This window comes from Protopterus annectens, chromosome 12.part0, assembly GCF_019279795.1.
Source record: "Protopterus annectens isolate FY-2018-M chromosome 12.part0, PAN1.0, whole genome shotgun sequence".
NCBI lineage: Eukaryota > Metazoa > Chordata > Ceratodontiformes > Protopteridae > Protopterus > Protopterus annectens.
The window spans coordinates 946,395,678-946,413,108 of NC_056746.1; the positions used below are offsets into that span (position 1 = coordinate 946,395,678).

Genomic DNA, 17,431 nt, shown 5'->3' on the forward strand with positions numbered 1-17,431 from the left:
AAGAGGGTCTCCCATGTGTTTACACTGCCACCATAACAAGAAATCCTTCCTTTTTGTCTTTTACTTTATAGTATTGAGCAACTGTGGTGTGACTCACAAGACCATCCCTCTGGTAGCCATCAGACCTCTTTGGTGCAGTAGAGTGTAACCAAGGACTGTAGCACCTGACCCTTCCATGTTCATAGGTTGGTACTAGGCTGTCAGCCCTAGGGCCTATACAAGCCTAGACATAACAATTCCCTGGCTATTTCTTCCCACAATATTTACTTCGGTATGACCTTTGGTTGGTAGTGCTGGGATTCAAATTCTGCCACTGCCAGTATGGTCTCCATACCAAGTTTTCTAAATCTTAAAGTAAGTATTACTGTTATATGTACACATACACCAAGCTAACACTGTGAGAGTACTACATCCTAAGTTAAGTGCAAATGTTACATGGTATACACCTAACTTTCTAAATCCTAAATGAAGTACCAGTCTTAGATGGTGTACACCAAACTAAGTACCAAGCTTTGTGAATACTGAACTAAGTACCTTCCCTATATGGAGTACACCAGACATATACTGTAGATGCCAAGCCTTCTGAATCCCAAAGTGAGTATTAGAGCAACAAATATATACTGAGTGAAGCAAAACTCAAACTGCATGTGTGGCTGAATGCAAACCAAATAACATGAAAAAGAAAAGAAAAAAATGCAATTCACCAGGATGAAGAAATAAACTTCAGAAATTTAGGAAGCTCTTTCATCTAACAAAACATAAGAGACTTCATCAGAATAACATTTAACAAACAGAAAAGCTTAAGACTGGTCAAGGTCACATGTCCATTGTACAAGCCAATGGCAAAACAGTGAAGTAATTATTGATGAGTAAAAACAGAACTCTTCACTGTGTGCTCAGTAAACTCAACAACAAAAAAAAATCAAAGGAATATTAAACTTCTATTTCATAAACTGTTTGTTTCTTTCGGCTTTTCCCGGTTAGGAGTCGCCACAGTGGAACTCCGGTCCGCTAATGATTGGCAGTAGATTTTGACACGCTGGCTTGCCGGGCCTAACGCACAACCTTCAACAAAGGAACGCCCATTCACGCATGTCGCCACACAGAAGACGCTCCAACTGAGAATCGAATGGGCAACGTCTAACTGTGAGGCGACAATGCTACCGCAGCACCACCACCGCTTCTAAAATATTCATTTAAAAATGTTATTCCTATTCCAAAGTATTACGCACAACAGTAACTTATAAATAAACTATCATTCTCAATTTTAAAATGGTAGTACTTGCATGGAACATATTCAGAAATTTCCATCCAAGCAAGCTCTGTTCCTAAGAGATGAAGGGTTTTGAAATTTTTGTAAGTTTTAAATAAGGACAACTAGCTAAGGAACTTTATTTTTTTTTTAATGATATGGGTTCTACCTATGCCCATCTTATAGGATCACAGGAGGTTAACTAGGCTAATGGCCCTGGGCCCTTACAAGCCTAGCCAAGAGTTTATCCCCAAAAAGAAACCTCAGTCAGCACCTGTCACCCCTGTCAATGAGGGACACAGGTGGAACCCCTGGGACAAATTTGTGGTTTCCCATCCACTCACCAAGGTTGTGCTTGAAGAAGGTCAGCGAGGTACTCTGTTTGACCTGCATGGGAAGTCTATTCCAGAGATGGAGCAGCCTCTGGGAGACAAACCTGTCTCTCCTGCAGGTTTTGTTGATATCACATATTAGATTCAGGCCTTTTGAGCAGCTAATGCTGAGGAGTTAGACTTATGGATTTACGGATATGGAGCATCTCTAGTAGAGCAGTGTCCGAGATTGCCTTGTAGGCAAGACACAGATCACCCCTGAGCAATATGTATGATACTGAGTAGAGTGATAATGATTTGAGCCTGTCTACATAGGACAGGTGTTGGAGGCCATGGATTCTCTTTGTGAGCTATTTCAGTGGCCTTTCCAGTTGGTGCAGATGTTTGGAGAGGTACATACCAAATGGGGTGTTATACTCAATTATTGGTCCAATGAGGGAGGAGTATAGAGAGGTAATAACCTCCTTTTTTCTGGATGCAATCCCTTTACTTATGAGATGAACCAAGTAAAAGGCTTTTCTGACCACTGCCGCTACATGATGGTCGAATGTGAGGTTGTTATCAATCTGAGTGCCCACATCTCTCAAAACACGTTGTGTGCTTAGAGGGGTTGCTGTTGATGTGGTAATCAGTAGGGGTCGTGCTTTTGCCAAATGGTATAATGATACTTTTTTTTGCATTTAGTTTGAAGCCATGACTTTGGCACCAGTCATTAGTTGCTGTGAGACTCTCCTGCAATATGTTATCATTTGGGGAGTCAGACAGCACCCAACTTACAGTCATCCGCAAACCTGGTCAACCACAGGCCTTTTGTCTTTGCCTGGACCTCTGAGAAGTAGATGCCAAACAGTAGGGGTCCCAGGACAGATCCTTGGGGAACTCCACTAGTGACAAGTTTGCTATTGGAGGTGGAAGTGCCTATTTTGACTTTGCGGCTCTTGTTGGTGAGCCAGTTGGCCACCCACCTGATGAGACAGGGATTAATGCCAAGTTGTGTTAGCTTTTCGATGATGCCCAAGTGGGGGATTGTGTGAAAGGCCTTGGCCAGGTCAAGGTAAGTTGTATGTACTGATTTTCCCTCATCCAAGGCCTTGGTGACAGTCTCAAAGAAGTCAACCAAGTTCAACAGGCAAGATCTGCCCTTGACTAATCTGAACTGGGTGGGGTTAAGTGCTTGGAGATTGCCTATGTCCTTGTTTATGAGATCCATAATAATACGCTCCATGGCTTTACATCTCAGACTTGTCAAGCTAATGGGGTAATAGTTTCCAGGGTCAGTAGTGGCACCACTTTTGTGCAAGGGGATGGCAATGGGAGTCCTTCATTCTGCTGGAATGAAGCCTATACTTAAGGCTGTGGTTGAAAAGGGTGGTCAATGGTGAAGCCAGTTCTTGCTGGAGATGGTGCAGAATACATCCTGGGATACTGTCAGGTTCCACGGAATCTGTGTTCTTTGCCTTGGATAGGGCCTGTAATACTTGATCTATGGAGATATGAGATGCGGGACAAGAATCGGGGATGATGAAAAGGCTTTTGAGGGGACAGGGGGCTGAAGTTTGCACTGAACCTATCTGCTAGCAGGTTGGCTAAGTGAACAGAATCAGTGTAAGTGATACTGTTAAGTACTAATTTTGAACAAACCTGGGCTTTGCCATGGAAGTTCCTGATGTAACTGAAGATGACATTATAGTTTCCCTTTGTTTCAGAGGCTAATTTCAATTCATAATTGACTTTGGAGGTTTTCACTAGTGATCTAATTTGCTTGTTGAGGCTAAGGAGGGAGTTTTTCCAATTTGGAATTTGTTCTTTTTACCCTTGGACATCAGTTTCTCCATTTTGTTTTAAAGCCTGTTGATAGAGGATGTCCACCAAACAGGTTTGTGATTTCTTGAGGAGCAGGTTTTATTTCTATTGGGTATGGCTGAGTCCATGCAGTTGTACAGGTGCTTGTATACTGCATTGGTGTATTGTTCAGCACAGTTGTCTGCATCCTATGAGGGGGGCAGTGGTGTGACGCTACAGATACCCTCCCTTAGGAGGTTTTAGTCAGCTTCTGAGAATTTTTTTAGCTTGATTATGGGTGGGTGGGGGGGATAGAAACTTTGAATGAGACAGTCCAATGATCTGATCTCACCAGGGAAGAACATACTATGGGAGTGTTGCAGCGGTTGCCCATGTCGGTGAGAACCAAGTCCAGAATGTTATCTCCCCTTGTGGTGGATGAGATGAGCTGGTCTAGTGCATTAGAATTGATGGTCAAGGAATTGTTGAGAGAGTGCATTAGTGCAAGAATAGTTCACCCAGTCTATGGTGGGATAGTTGAAGTCACCAAGGCTCAGTGTGTTAGGGGGTACCTTGATGGAGTCAAGTAGATCTAGGTAAGAGGAGCGGGTGTCCCGAGTCATGGAGTGGGTGTTGATAGCTGACTATAACTTGGATGGGTGTCTTGCCAACTGTCGGTTGCACCTGGAGTAGTTCCAGTGTGTCATGTTGGCAAACCAGTCTGGAGGTACCTGTCCTTAATGAAGATAGAGACTCCACCACCCTTAGTCTTCCCGACCTCATTTTGGGGTCAGAAGGAGGTATATCCTGGGTAAGGCAGGGGTGCTCTCCGCAGCCCTGCACCAAGTTTCCATGACTGCACAGACATTGACATATTCCAGTGCAAGGAGAGCCTCCAGTGAGTCCATTTTCAGGTTAAGGCTCCTAGCATTAAGCAGCATGACCTTCTAAGTAAACAAAATGATTTACAATTAGCAGATCTTAAACATCAGATAATGAAACTTAACAAAAATATGCAGCATAGAGACTACTGTTTTTTTTAATTTCTATGATCAAATGTTTGTTAAAATTGAGAGGCTTAACATTACTCGTTCTGAAAATAAAATCAAAAATATCAAAAGGAACAAGAAAAAATGTAGAGAATGCATGACACAGTAATTTTTGGCCTGGGTAATAAAATGGAAATCTTATGCAGATACCAGTCATTGAAACATGCCAGAAGTTGAAGAAACTGGTGGGAGAAACACCAATGTGCTCCCAAACAGACCTAAATCCGGGCAACAAGCAATAAAAGAGCTAGAGAACTATTCAAGCAGGTCCTGGGGCTGGGGGGTATACACAACATACTAAAGTGCATGCAATCAAGATGGATGATAAAGTGGGAAAGGCAAAAACTGAAGAGAACAAACACTGAAGAGAACAATGTATCAGAGATGAGTTCCTTTAACTCCTTTGCATTTCAGTCTTCTTGAAAAAGGGTTTTAATTTATTACCTCAGCTAAGAGACCATCTTAGGACCACTACTATTCACAGTCTTCACAAATGACCTCCACACCTCCACACAGCATGCATCTATAATTCAGTATGCAGATGACACTACCTTAATCTGTGCTGCATAAAACATTCCCACCCTCCTGCAAACAACTCAACTAGCATTCTCTGACGTTGAAAACTACCTTACCAAAGCCCAACTTATCCTCAATCCAAAGAAAACTCAGCTTATGATTATAACCAGTTCTAACAAAAACACTAACAGTCAATTCACTATCTACTCCACAAATGCTACTCCAATTGCTCCAGTGCCACAGGCTAAGCTATTGGGAATAACCATAGACTCCCACCTAAAATTTGATAGTCATCTGAACTTAACTATTGAAAAGGTACATGCCAAACTGGGGTCACTCTACCGTATCAAACCATTTCTTACCAACAACACAAGATCAGCCATTGCTCGCTCCCAACTTCTATCCACCCTACTCTATGCATCTCCCATTCTGACTAATCTCAACAAAACTGAACTAAGCAAAATGGAAGCTTGCTATAACAGAATTGCCCATTTTGCTGCAAATTGCTCATATAGAACTCATCATTGTACTGCTTTGAGACAGCTCCACTGGCTTGAACTGCCCAACCTCCTAACCTACAATCAGCTCTGCCTCTGTCATTCTATCTATTACCTCCCCAATAAGTGTCCTGCCCTCAAAAACCTAGTACAACATCACTCAGCCAAAAGGCCTCTTAGATCATCAAGCAAACTACTACTAGAAGTCACCAACAACTACAATAGCTTTGCAGATGTGCTATATAGTAGTTCGGTGGCTAAAAAATGGAATTCTGTCCCTACTAGCATTCAAAACACATCATCTAAAGCCTCCTTTAAAGACCTCATCAGGCAACATCTCAAGCAAAGTTGGCAGTGCCATGATTGCTCCCCAGGCTAGTGAAAGCGGATAACATATGCATAGTAAATCTAGAGCAATTTATAATAGTTTTTCAATCTTACTCACAAACACTGGCTAATCTACAATGTATGTACTGTACCTGTGTACTATGTATGTATTCTACCTACATTCCAAAGTTCAGCTGTACACCACAAATCTATTATTTACCTTTATTTTTAAAATGAATATCTTTTTTGATTGTTCTCTCCACTGTAACTGTTTGTGCCGCATGCCACTGTAAAAACATGTCTCTTGTAATTTGTGTGTATACTGATTATGTCTAAATAACTAAATGTGTCTGTAATTTTTCTTTGTGGAGCTTTTCTCCCCGGGCCTCTGCTAAAACAGGGCCTTTTCGGCTCAGTCAGACACCCCCGGTTAACAAATGTAAAATAAAATAAAATAAATAAGAGAGATGAGCTTACTAAAACTCTTTATATGTGAGAAAACGGAGTCCTTGTTTTGAAAGATCATATTCATGAATTCATTCTTAGAAAATGTAGCACTTTTAATTAATCCCTTATTCAGGTTCTGAGGGATTTTGAACATGAGGCACATCCACAAATTGTTGAAAATCCCTCCTAAGAATAATAGGCTCAACTGATCCTCTCAGGAAGCATTTGCTATATGAGAGCTGCATGCTAATACAACACTGCAAATTATGAAAGTAGACAATGAGGGAGAAATTGTACTCATGAATGCTAGTGATCATGTATCTAGGATGGCCTTAGTTATGCTACTGTAGCATTAAGAGATATTAGTTTAGCACATAAACACAGATCTTTTTATATTAGATTTACTTCATAATGGGTAGGTGGATGCTATACTTTCAATTTACAAGTCAAATATCCTAGGACTGCATTCTTACTCAGGATGCCTAACATTTACAATATTCAAAACCCCCTTTCAGACCCATTGTTACATTGTTTTGGGTGGTGGAATTCCAAGTCCATCTCCACCTACCTGGACACAATGTTAAAGCCAATCACATGACTTTTATATACATTAAGGACTCTTAAAACTTCCTCAATAAAATTAATAGAATCAAGCTAGCAGATTTTTTACGGTGACATTTTTATTTGATATCTTTACGTATACTTATTTTTGTGTTGTTATACCTCAAGATGAAGATATAGACATGGTGAGACAGTTTCTGTCAGATATTATAAGTTATACCAATAAAATAATTGAAAAGTATAGTTTTGCTATCAAATTACTCACAGCTGCTGATGTTGGAGTCCCTGCTGCAGTTGTAAATTCAGGGATTTCTGCCACAGTCAGACTCCAACATCTGGCCAAACACTGAGCCCATTCCCTTCTTCTCTATGTCAACCTGTCATGTCCAGCCCTGCTGATGTCACCACTTCCACATATATAGCTGTATCAACGTTTGCAAAACACCAGCTTCAGAAACCACTGGAACTTCCTCGTGTGGAGCTTGGCCAGAGGAAGTATCAGAATGGTGGAAGCCATGAACCCCAGAGCTCTCAGACACTCCTTGACTGAAATGGAGGCCAGGGGAAGAAGAGCTTGAAAGAAAGAAATGATAGTTAATGGAGGAGGCAGGGATGCCAGCATTGGCACCATTTGAAACCTGCAACCCAGAGTGACATGATCTTGCGAAGGAGTCAGGGAAGACTTGTTTAAGTTTATTATGAACCCCAGGCTCTGAAGAAGAGAAATGGTAAAAATGAAGATTTTGCAAAAGGACCTCTGGATAAGACACCTGAATCAGCAGGGTGCCCAAATAAGGAAATATTTTGATCCCTTGAAGCCTGCAAAAGCCAATCACAGGAGCATAGCATTTAGTAAACACCCTAGGGGCAATAGAAAGGGCAAAGCACAGAACTGAAAATGCTAGGAAGCAACAGAGAAACACAAAAATCTCCTGAAAAGAGGATAAATCAGAATAAGGAGATAAGCATCTATGAGGTCCAGAGACACCAGAAAGGCCTGAGGGAGCAAGAGAGGAAAAGGAACTGAAGGGACAGCATCCAAAAGGAAGGCACCTTCCAAGAGTTGTTCAGATGGGGGAGGTCTAGAATAGGTCTCCAAGTACCTTCTTTTCTGGGCACTAGAAACATTCTGGAATAAAACCATTTCCCCCTTTGGGACACAGGCACTTCTTGAATAGTACAGCTAAACAACACCAAGAATAAGTGCTTTGACACAAATGACACCACATATAACCAAAATAACTTTTATTTCTCTAGCACCTCGGCTACAAATAGCCTTCAAGGAGTAAAATACACAAATTCAGCAGTCATTTTTATAATACCAGCAGCTTCAATCAATTAACAATTAAACAATAAAAACATCAATTAAAACTTTTAAAGTGACCATGTCTAATTTCATATAACACTTTTTCCAGCACCATTCAGTATTCAATCCCTTCGGCATCAGTGTTCCATATTTTAAAATAAATATAGTTTCCTTTTTCAAAAGATTATATCTATGAACTTCCTTATTATTATTTTTTAAACAAACCTGTTCTAAAATAGTTGCCTAAGTCCTTCAGGATTTCCATTATGGTAACTTCTGAAATGCTGGGCTAAGGGGCTTTTTATCTTACCTGACCTGATGTCTCCCAAATGTTCCAACAATTTAACTTTAAATATTTTTTGTTTGTCCAATATAGAACATATTACACGTGCATTTAATTGCATACACTACCCCTTCTGTTCTACAATTGTATTCCCCTTTTACACTAAAAGGGATGCCATTTATGGTCTGAAAAGAATTTACTATATAAGGACATCCCCTACACTTTCTACAGGATCTAGTCCTTTGTTCCAAAGCTGCACAGACATTTTTATGTCTGGCCTTTGAAATTTAGTGTGTACCACCAAATCTCGTATACTTCTTCCTCTTTTGTATGAGAATACTACATTTTTGTTCACCAGCCCATCTAATTCATCAAAACTTCTCAAAAATTCCTAATAATGGAGCATGGTCTGTTTAATATTCTCACTCAACACATTATATCCTAAAACTCAAAATAAGGTTCCAGTATCCACTTTATTCCTTATATCTATATTATATTATTATTATATTATTATTTCAGCGAATTCTTTCCTCGGGAAAGAAGTCACTTGGCCGTTATCGGGGATTTGCCTTTTCAGCAATGTTGAGCGATCTCGGAGTTGGTATATTTAGTTAGGGGGGTGGGGGACGAAGTCCCCCACTTTATTTAGGTTGAAAAGTTAATTTTGTTCGCAGACGGCCTACTGAATTCTTTCCCGAGGACAGAATTCGCTTAAATGGCCATTCGTGATTTTGCAAGTTCGACGCTTAGGTCTCAATCATTACAGATTCGACAACTTAAGCTGTCGATGAACTAATATAGACTCCGTCCTAGACATCATGTCCACGAAGGAAATTTCCTCAGAGGGATTATCAAGAGTATGAGAATCCTCCTCCTCAGACCTGTTGTCTAAAGGAGAAGGAATCTGGGCAGAATAAGCAAGGGAGTAATCATCAGAATCTACCTCAGAAGAATGGAATTCTCTGGGCCTTTTAGGGGAAGAAGCAGACCAAGGAGGAGCAGGAACTGAAACCCCTTGAGGAGGCCACAGCAACAGTAAAGCTTTAAATAACACCTTGAGTAAAGGCCTGCCACACACTTTGTGGATCCCTAAGAGCAGAAGAGACATGATTAGTTTTCTGTTTCTTCTTCAAAGGGACCGTCATCCTGGAAACCCCAGAAGGCCCAGACTCAGGATGGCATTCCCCAACTGCAGTAGAAACCTCCTCCTGAAAGAGAATTTGCAGAACCCCATTAGACCCCTCAGAAACAGTCAACAGTGGTTCCCTCTGAACACCCAAAATGGATGCCTACAAAGCCTTGTCGATGTGCTGCCTGCCAAATCCTCACCAGTTTCCAACACAGACATTGTAGAAGAATCTGACAAAACAACTGAGTGATCCTCCAGGTGCATAATAACCTCAGGAGAAACACCCGGCAGAGACTGGACAGCGGAAGATTACCTTATGCACCTTTTTCTTCCCAGACGGCTGACCCTTGTGGCAGGAAGTTCCATGCATAGTACCCACAGCAAGAAGCTTAAGTTGCTGGCTCTCAAGGAAAGGGAAGAAAGCCTACTACAAAGAGCTTTGGGGACGTACGGTTGTGAGCAAGGCAAATTGAACAAGACGTATGGTCGAGAGTAGCACCAAGGCAAAAAAGACACTTATCGTGACGGTCTTTATGGGGACTCAGTCTCCCACACTGGAATTTACCCTTCCTGGATGACATTAATTCCAAACAGCACTAAACAAAACAGAAAAAGTAACAAAAAAACCAAACTGGGTACTTATCTGCAACTGTGAGGACACTAGCAAACAGGAGCAAGCACAGAAAAGCCAATAAACAGAAAAACTGTATAATAAAAAAAAACGGATGTATGCAACAGACTGGCTGTTAAAACAGCTTTCAGACTGGTGGTAAAAAAAGTTCTGAGGATGGTACGCCTGAACATCACCTTTATACCCTACCTTATGCAAGGAGTAAGCAGGGGACATTCAGCATATCTTAAAGCAATGGAAATCTTTTGTAAACTGGCCAGGCGGAAAGCTTCACGGCAGGGAATCCCGTTAGTAAGGAATACTGCAGTGGTGAATGTAAAGACATCATCTATTACACTGACTATACTGACAAGTGTACTGTGCTCTACATAAAGATTACTGTTACATTGTTATATAATACTGTTCTGAGAAGAAAACTAAAGCAGTAAGATGGAGTGAAGCCTGTGAAATCCACATGCCCTTCAAAACTACAAAAGTGAACCTAGCTCCGTTACTGGATTGTGTATCTAGTTACAGCACATAGAAAAAAGAGAATACAAATGTCCAGGTAGATGCCTCACAAATACTTAGTGCTGTTTTGGTCAAGTGAACTTTCACCTGCTTCTAATAAGTTGAGATTTATAAAATAAAATGTACACATACTTCCAAGATGAATTAAAAATAAGAAAAGCACCATTGCTAGGAGAAAAGTAATAGAAACTACAAGTACTTTTGTTCAAGTCCAACTGATTTCAGACTCTAAAACAGCAGAGATAAGAGTCTGATTAAATACTTATTAAAGTGACATCACATTGCATACATGGGAAGTAATTAAAAATGACAAAATTCATTAAAACCTAAGTAACAGCATTCACTTTTGTTTCTTCAGAAGATGTAAAATGTATGTTGTCATTTAGACCTGGGGAGAAATACGATGATGTTTCATGTGTTGAATTAACTGGAAATGGCCATTAGAATGTAAGATGCTAAGAATTTAATCAACAAGGAATAAACTAATTACATCACCTCTACGGTTAGGCAGTGAGGTGCTGTCAAGAACAACAGAATAGCAATGAAATTAAATAATAAATCCAGACACCAGCAAAAGAATGAGCAATTTCACTTGGCACAACAGATCAGGTTACCTCAAACACAATCACTACTTTTAAAGCACCTGATGTCAAATCTGGATTTTTAATTGTTTAATTTTGAGAGGAAGGCTCCTTCTGCTAACACTTTTATTTAGACGTTTTTAAGCTAATATTAACCTTGGGTTCATAGGAAAGTGCCAGACTAGCTGCCCTTGGGGGACAATTTTAAGCCTAGCCAATTTCCCTTCTTGTGCTTCAATTAACCTATCCTGTTTGGTTGAAGATTGGCCTCACCCATCCCCATGGGCAACAGTTATTCTCATTAGGGGTAACATACCATAATTGTGTGGGGGATCCATGCATGGGATAAAGCATTTTGGACCGCTTGAATATGGAAAGGAATTAACTTTTTTTGTGTAGATTGGGAGTCTGTTCCAGAGCACTGGTATCCTCTGTAAGATATACCTGTCCTGCCAAATCATTCTGTTGATGTTGCAGAAGAGATTTAGAGCCCCAGACCAAGTATTTTTGATGCCATTTGACTTGTTCATATGCAGTAAACCCATCAGTATTAGGTCAGAAGATGCCTTGTATGCCAGACATTGGTCACCTCTAAGTCTGTAGAATACAGAGTATAGTGACAGGGCTTTGAGGCACTCCATGTAGGACATGTTATTTACATCTTGTATCCTTTTAGTAAGGTATCTCTGTGGGTATTACAGTTGTATCTATCTGGATAGAGACTAGCCAGAGGCATTATATTCAATGATAGGGCTGAGTAAAGGGAACAATGATATCCCTAGATCTACAAACAATCCCTTTGTTTATAATGCCTCAGTACTTCTAAGTAAGGGAAGGAGAGACAGCCATTAAACAAGCCACATTACTAGATATATGAGCAAATAGAATAATAGCTATTATCCAAGCCAGACTAAGAACTAACCTTTTAAGCATAAAAATATATACATTTTTAGTTTTTCTACATTGTTCACAAATCTCAGAATTGCATATCTATACTCTGAACAAAAGTTGATAACTGTCTCTTGTGGCATTAGTCATATATCAAAACCACAAGACCCAGCTCTGTGGCAGAGGGATAAAGCCCCAACTACTCACCTGATAATTAGTAAGCAGGAAGGACTAAGTAGGAGAGGGTGGGAATAGGCAGCCATCGCTGGTTCATCCATCCTTGGAGAAGGATGCCAGTCTTGTCAGCTACACTGCTAAACACCACATATGGACATAAAATGCAGCATTGTTGGCTGAGGTAATGCAATGCAAAATATGGTTCAGAGGGACAGGCATGTCTGAATGATGCATGCATCTTTGAACAGCCAAAGCAGGGAGAATTTTGCTGGGGGTGGGGGCTGAGACCCATTTTGTGACAGCTGACTTTCAGAAACTGACTTCACCAGTCTAAGGAACTTCTGAGTATACAACTCTCACACCAACCCAGAAACAGATGGACCAGGATCTTACAATAGAGACGAATGAATGGGTCTATAGGGTGTCAACAATAGAATTTGATGATCTAGGAGGCTTTAGGCAGCATAAAATGAAATGCAAAGCATATGAAGTTGAACCTGCTGTGTAGCCAGGCTCAACACAGCAGCAATGGCTGAAGAGTGCAACCTCATGCTTTTACAGGTATCAGGCTGCAAACAACCTTATGCTTCTACAGGTATCAGGATGCAAACAACCTCATGCTGCTCCAGGTGTCAGGCTGCAAACAACCTCATGCTGCTCCAGGTGTCAGGCTGCAAACAACCTCATGCTGCTCCAGGTGTCAGGCTGCAAACAACCTCATGCTGCTCCAGGTGTCAGGCTGCAAACAACCTCATGCTGCTCCAGGTGTCAGGCTGCAAACAACCTCATGCTGCTCCAGGTGTCAGGCTGCAAAAAAAGAATAAGCCAAAGAACTGATGTCTGCCTCCAGCAGTTTACCTTTCATTTTATGAATCATTGATGAAATTATCTTTTATTATAAGCACCCAGCATTGCTGTAACACTGTACCATTATTTTAAACAGGTATTCCTTCTACAACTCAATGGATTTCTACCTCTGCATGTATTTGTAGAAAGTTCATAACAAACCCAGTACCACCTCAACTTCAACACCATCATTCTTCAGCCAAGCAACTTTTCAGGCCTTTAAGTAATCTCACTCTTATACCTCCTTATCTGTTTTGTGATGGTACTTTAGAGTCAGTTTTGTAGCAGCCTCATAACCTTCTTGCAGAACACCACTGATGAGAACCAAGCTTGTGCTATCCCAAAAAAAGCACTAGCTAACTCACTACTGTATATTTGTTCCTAACAGATGCAATGACAGATGCATTTTGAGCCTAAGCATGACATTTCTGTGTTCCCAGTTTCACTTAAATAGTGCTAAATTTTACATATATTTTATTTTTTAGAGCTGTATGTTGTGAAGACAGGTATAGATTCCAGGTTGGAATATACATAACTTGAATAAAATGTTGTCTGACTTTTTTTCTACATTTCTATCTAATCAACTTATTCTTCTCTCTCCATTGTTTAAACTTAGGTCATTCAGGCGCTGGGAACAACTGGGCTAAAGGACACTACACCGAAGGAGCTGAACTAATAGAAAGTATAATAGATGTAGTAAGAAATGAATGTGAAAGCTGTGACTGTCTTCAAGGCTTCCAAATGGTGCATTCTCTTGGAGGAGGAACAGGATCTGGCATGGGTACTCTTCTCATTAATAAAATCAAAGAGGAATATCCAGACAGAATCATGAACACCTTCAGTATTATGCCTTCACCAAAAGTATCAGACACAGTTGTTGAACCATATAATGCTATACTCTCCATTCACCAGCTAATAGAGAATACAGATGAAACTTTCTGCATTGACAATGAAGCTCTTTACGATATATGTTTCAGAACCCTTAAACTAACCAACCCCACATACGGTGATCTTAACCACCTGGTTTCCATGACTATGAGTGGAGTCACCACATCTCTCCGTTTTCCTGGCCAGCTAAATGCAGACTTGAGGAAACTTGCAGTGAATATGGTACCCTTCCCTCGTTTGCATTTTTTCATGCCTGGCTTTGCTCCCCTAACTTCTCGAAGCAGTCAGATATACAGTGCTCTTACAGTGCCAGAGCTTACACAACAGATGTTTGATGCAAGAAACATGATGACAGCCTGTGACCCCAGACATGGTCGGTACATGACAGTGGCTGCTATCTTCAGGGGCCGTATGTCCACAAAAGAAGTGGATGAACAGATGCTGGCTATCCAGACAAGAAACAGTAGCTACTTTGTAGAATGGATTCCAAACAATGTTAAGGTCGCAGTCTGCGATATCCCACCACGAGGGCTCAAGCTGTCAGCTACCTTCATAGGGAACAATACTGCCATCCAAGAAATCTTTAGGAGGATCTCAGAGCAGTTTTCAGCAATGTACAGAAGAAAAGCATTCCTGCACTGGTACACTGGTGAGGGAATGGATGAAATGGAATTTACAGAAGCAGAATGCAACACCAATGACTTGGTGGCTGAATACCAGCAATACCAAGATGCACCTGCAGACATGGATGAAATGTATGAGGAGGAGGAGGAGGAGGAGGAAGAAGAAGATGAAGAGCACAACTGATCCCAGACAATCTGTTACTATAGAAACAAACTTAAAAGAATACTTGAACGTTTACAGCAAAGGTAGTGATGAGGTCAACACAAGACTATTACTCACGTACAACTTTTTTTGTGTTGGGAATTTCTTAGATGCTATATATTCATTCTGAGGACTAACAGAACCCTTAGAAACTAATTTAGGCATTTCCAAAATGTTTTGTTTATCCAATGCTATCAGCAAAATTTTCTAGTTTTTAAACAGCCTCACTGAAAATTTGATAAATTCAGTTCTGCTAGTTAATTTTACAAGATTTTATTATCAAAGAGGCATTTTTTACAAGTTCAAAATTTATAATGCATACAGCTACTATGAAGTCACAGCTCTGTTTAAATCAAGTTTGTTACAACTGCCATGAAGTCACAGCTCTCTATCTAATGTAACACATTGCTACATGGTAAATTATTTTGCTGTCCAGAGATAGAAAATACCAATTCCATCCTGGAATACCACATACGTCTCATTTGTTGCATTAGAAAATAAGGTACTAGATGAACTTCAAGTATTGAAATCACTGTAGTATATTAAAATATAAAGGCATTCACTGTTTTCTTAATGTCATCATGGTGGCAAAGCAAGCAGGCAGCTGAGGCACATAACTTGTCAACAAAACTATAATGTACCTTGGGTGAAGAACTATGCAACTTATTGCCTTTGATGAACTCAGTGGAAATAACGCTGTGACAAAGCAAGGCAACTGCAGGGCCCCTCAGTGAACACTAATATCCAAGTATGGAGAAATGAGCAGATACTCTGTAAAGTACCTGGTTGGGAGGGACTAACTAGCAGAAGAACCAGAACATGGGATAACACTGAACAAACTAAATCTTGACAGCAGATAATGATACTATTATGTCAGCCCTTTGCCCTTCTAGTACGTTTGCTTCAGAGCTAAACATTTCTTAAGTCTCAAATTCTGCTATATATCTTCTAGTACCATTAGCCTCATTTGCAGTGCTTCATCAGTCCTTTCCCACAAGTGGCTAAAACCAGTGAATCATTTCACCAGCTCAACCACTCTGTTCATCCACAGCTGTTAAAAAACAAAATATTCAGTTTTAATCGCCACCCCCCTCAGAAGGTCACTCCACTCCTCAGTGCCAGAATCATTCATTGCAAATCCTTTTAAGCAACCCTAAAATAAACCATCCATCCATCTCTACAATTTACTCTGATTTTATGGTATATTACACCTCAGGAAGTACCATTTTAACTGTCCAGTAAAGAAGGGACGAGTGAAATTCAAAACCACCACTGTGATACAGAAAATGCATTACTTTGTTGTGGTACAAAGACATACTGTGTTAATACTGTTGTCAAAATATTACAGACATGTCAACATTGCTTACATGCTTGCTTAAGTCTGTATATTAGTATGAGAATCGATCCGTATATGTGCAAAGGAGAAAGCATAAAAGATAATCACTTATGAAACATTCTACATAAAACAAGTACATAGCCTTGGAGCTTAATGACTACTACCTTTGTATATCAAGACAAAACTGTGCACTTTAACACATAAGCATAAATACTCTGTGAAGGTGAATTACGTGAATTACACCTAGACACTACAGCACACTCCTGAATAATTAAATGTGCCCACTGTTTTATATTTATAAAAAATTTACTCTATATTAAGTCACACTTAGAATTAATTAAGTTGCCTGTAAAAATATTAGAGGAAGCAACCAAACTGTCAACAAACACTAGTATGAAATATTTTGAACAGTGAAACATTTTTGGCCCTAATTTTTGCACTGCTGCCCCTAATGCATTATGTGGGAACATTTGTTCCACACTATTAAACAGCACCCAATGAAAATATTTAACAGTTAACCTAACTTTCAGCTAATGCAAGAATCCATTACAAAGACTGACCTGAGAATAAGGTTAATATTCAAACTCACCTTCTCTGGAACTGCTTCCAGGGTTTGAAGTTGTACAGAAATGTGTACAATGGCAAGTCTCAGAGCAGTAGCCACTAGCCCAATCTATGGGGAAGAAAAAAAGAAAATGCAGATTTTGTGCTCCAATAGCTCCATGGTCATGTACTGACTTCACCAACAGCCTATGTTCACTTCTGATCTGTGATCAAAAGTATGTCACAGGCACCAAAATAAAACTGACAAACCAAATAAAAAGACACCACCAGTCTGCAGAGGGTCCAAACATCCACAACTGCACAAAAGAACTGAAACATACACGAATAAAATTGTGAAAGGTGAGCGCTTTCGCTTTATTTCATATAAAATCTCATCAAAAGTATGTCACCCTCCCTAGTAGTAGAGAATTTTCTCAACCTGTTGACTTTTACCAGACTATTAAGGCAAGATGGTTGTAAAAGTAGCTAAGCGTAAAATAGGTTGGGAATGGGGCTATGCCACTCCTCAAGTCCACATGTTTGAGAGGAACAGAAAGTAGACTTGAGTGGTTCAATGGAAAGTCATCTCTCCCTCAGTGTGCTTTGGGATTTGTGGTTCAATCCAGACTTCCACTTACTCTGTGGAGCTTTCTTCACATTTTCCCCATGTCTGAGTTAATTTGGCTCTTGATGCAATGTTTTTTTACTACCTTCCAGAAATGTGC

The 17,431-nt window shown here is 40.2% G+C and overlaps 1 protein-coding gene across 1 annotated transcript in view; it reads left to right on the plus strand.

Annotated features, from left to right (window-relative positions):
* Positions 1-15,382, plus strand: part of TUBB1 (tubulin beta 1 class VI) — an 82,800-nt gene extending 67,418 nt beyond the window's left edge. Inside the window, exon 4 of the mRNA XM_044089977.1 lies at positions 13,731-15,382. Coding sequence (XP_043945912.1) covers positions 13,731-14,809 — 1,079 coding nt within the window. The 3' untranslated portion in view covers positions 14,810-15,382. The remainder of the gene's footprint in view (positions 1-13,730) is intronic.
* The last annotated feature ends 2,049 nt before the right edge of the window (positions 15,383-17,431 follow it).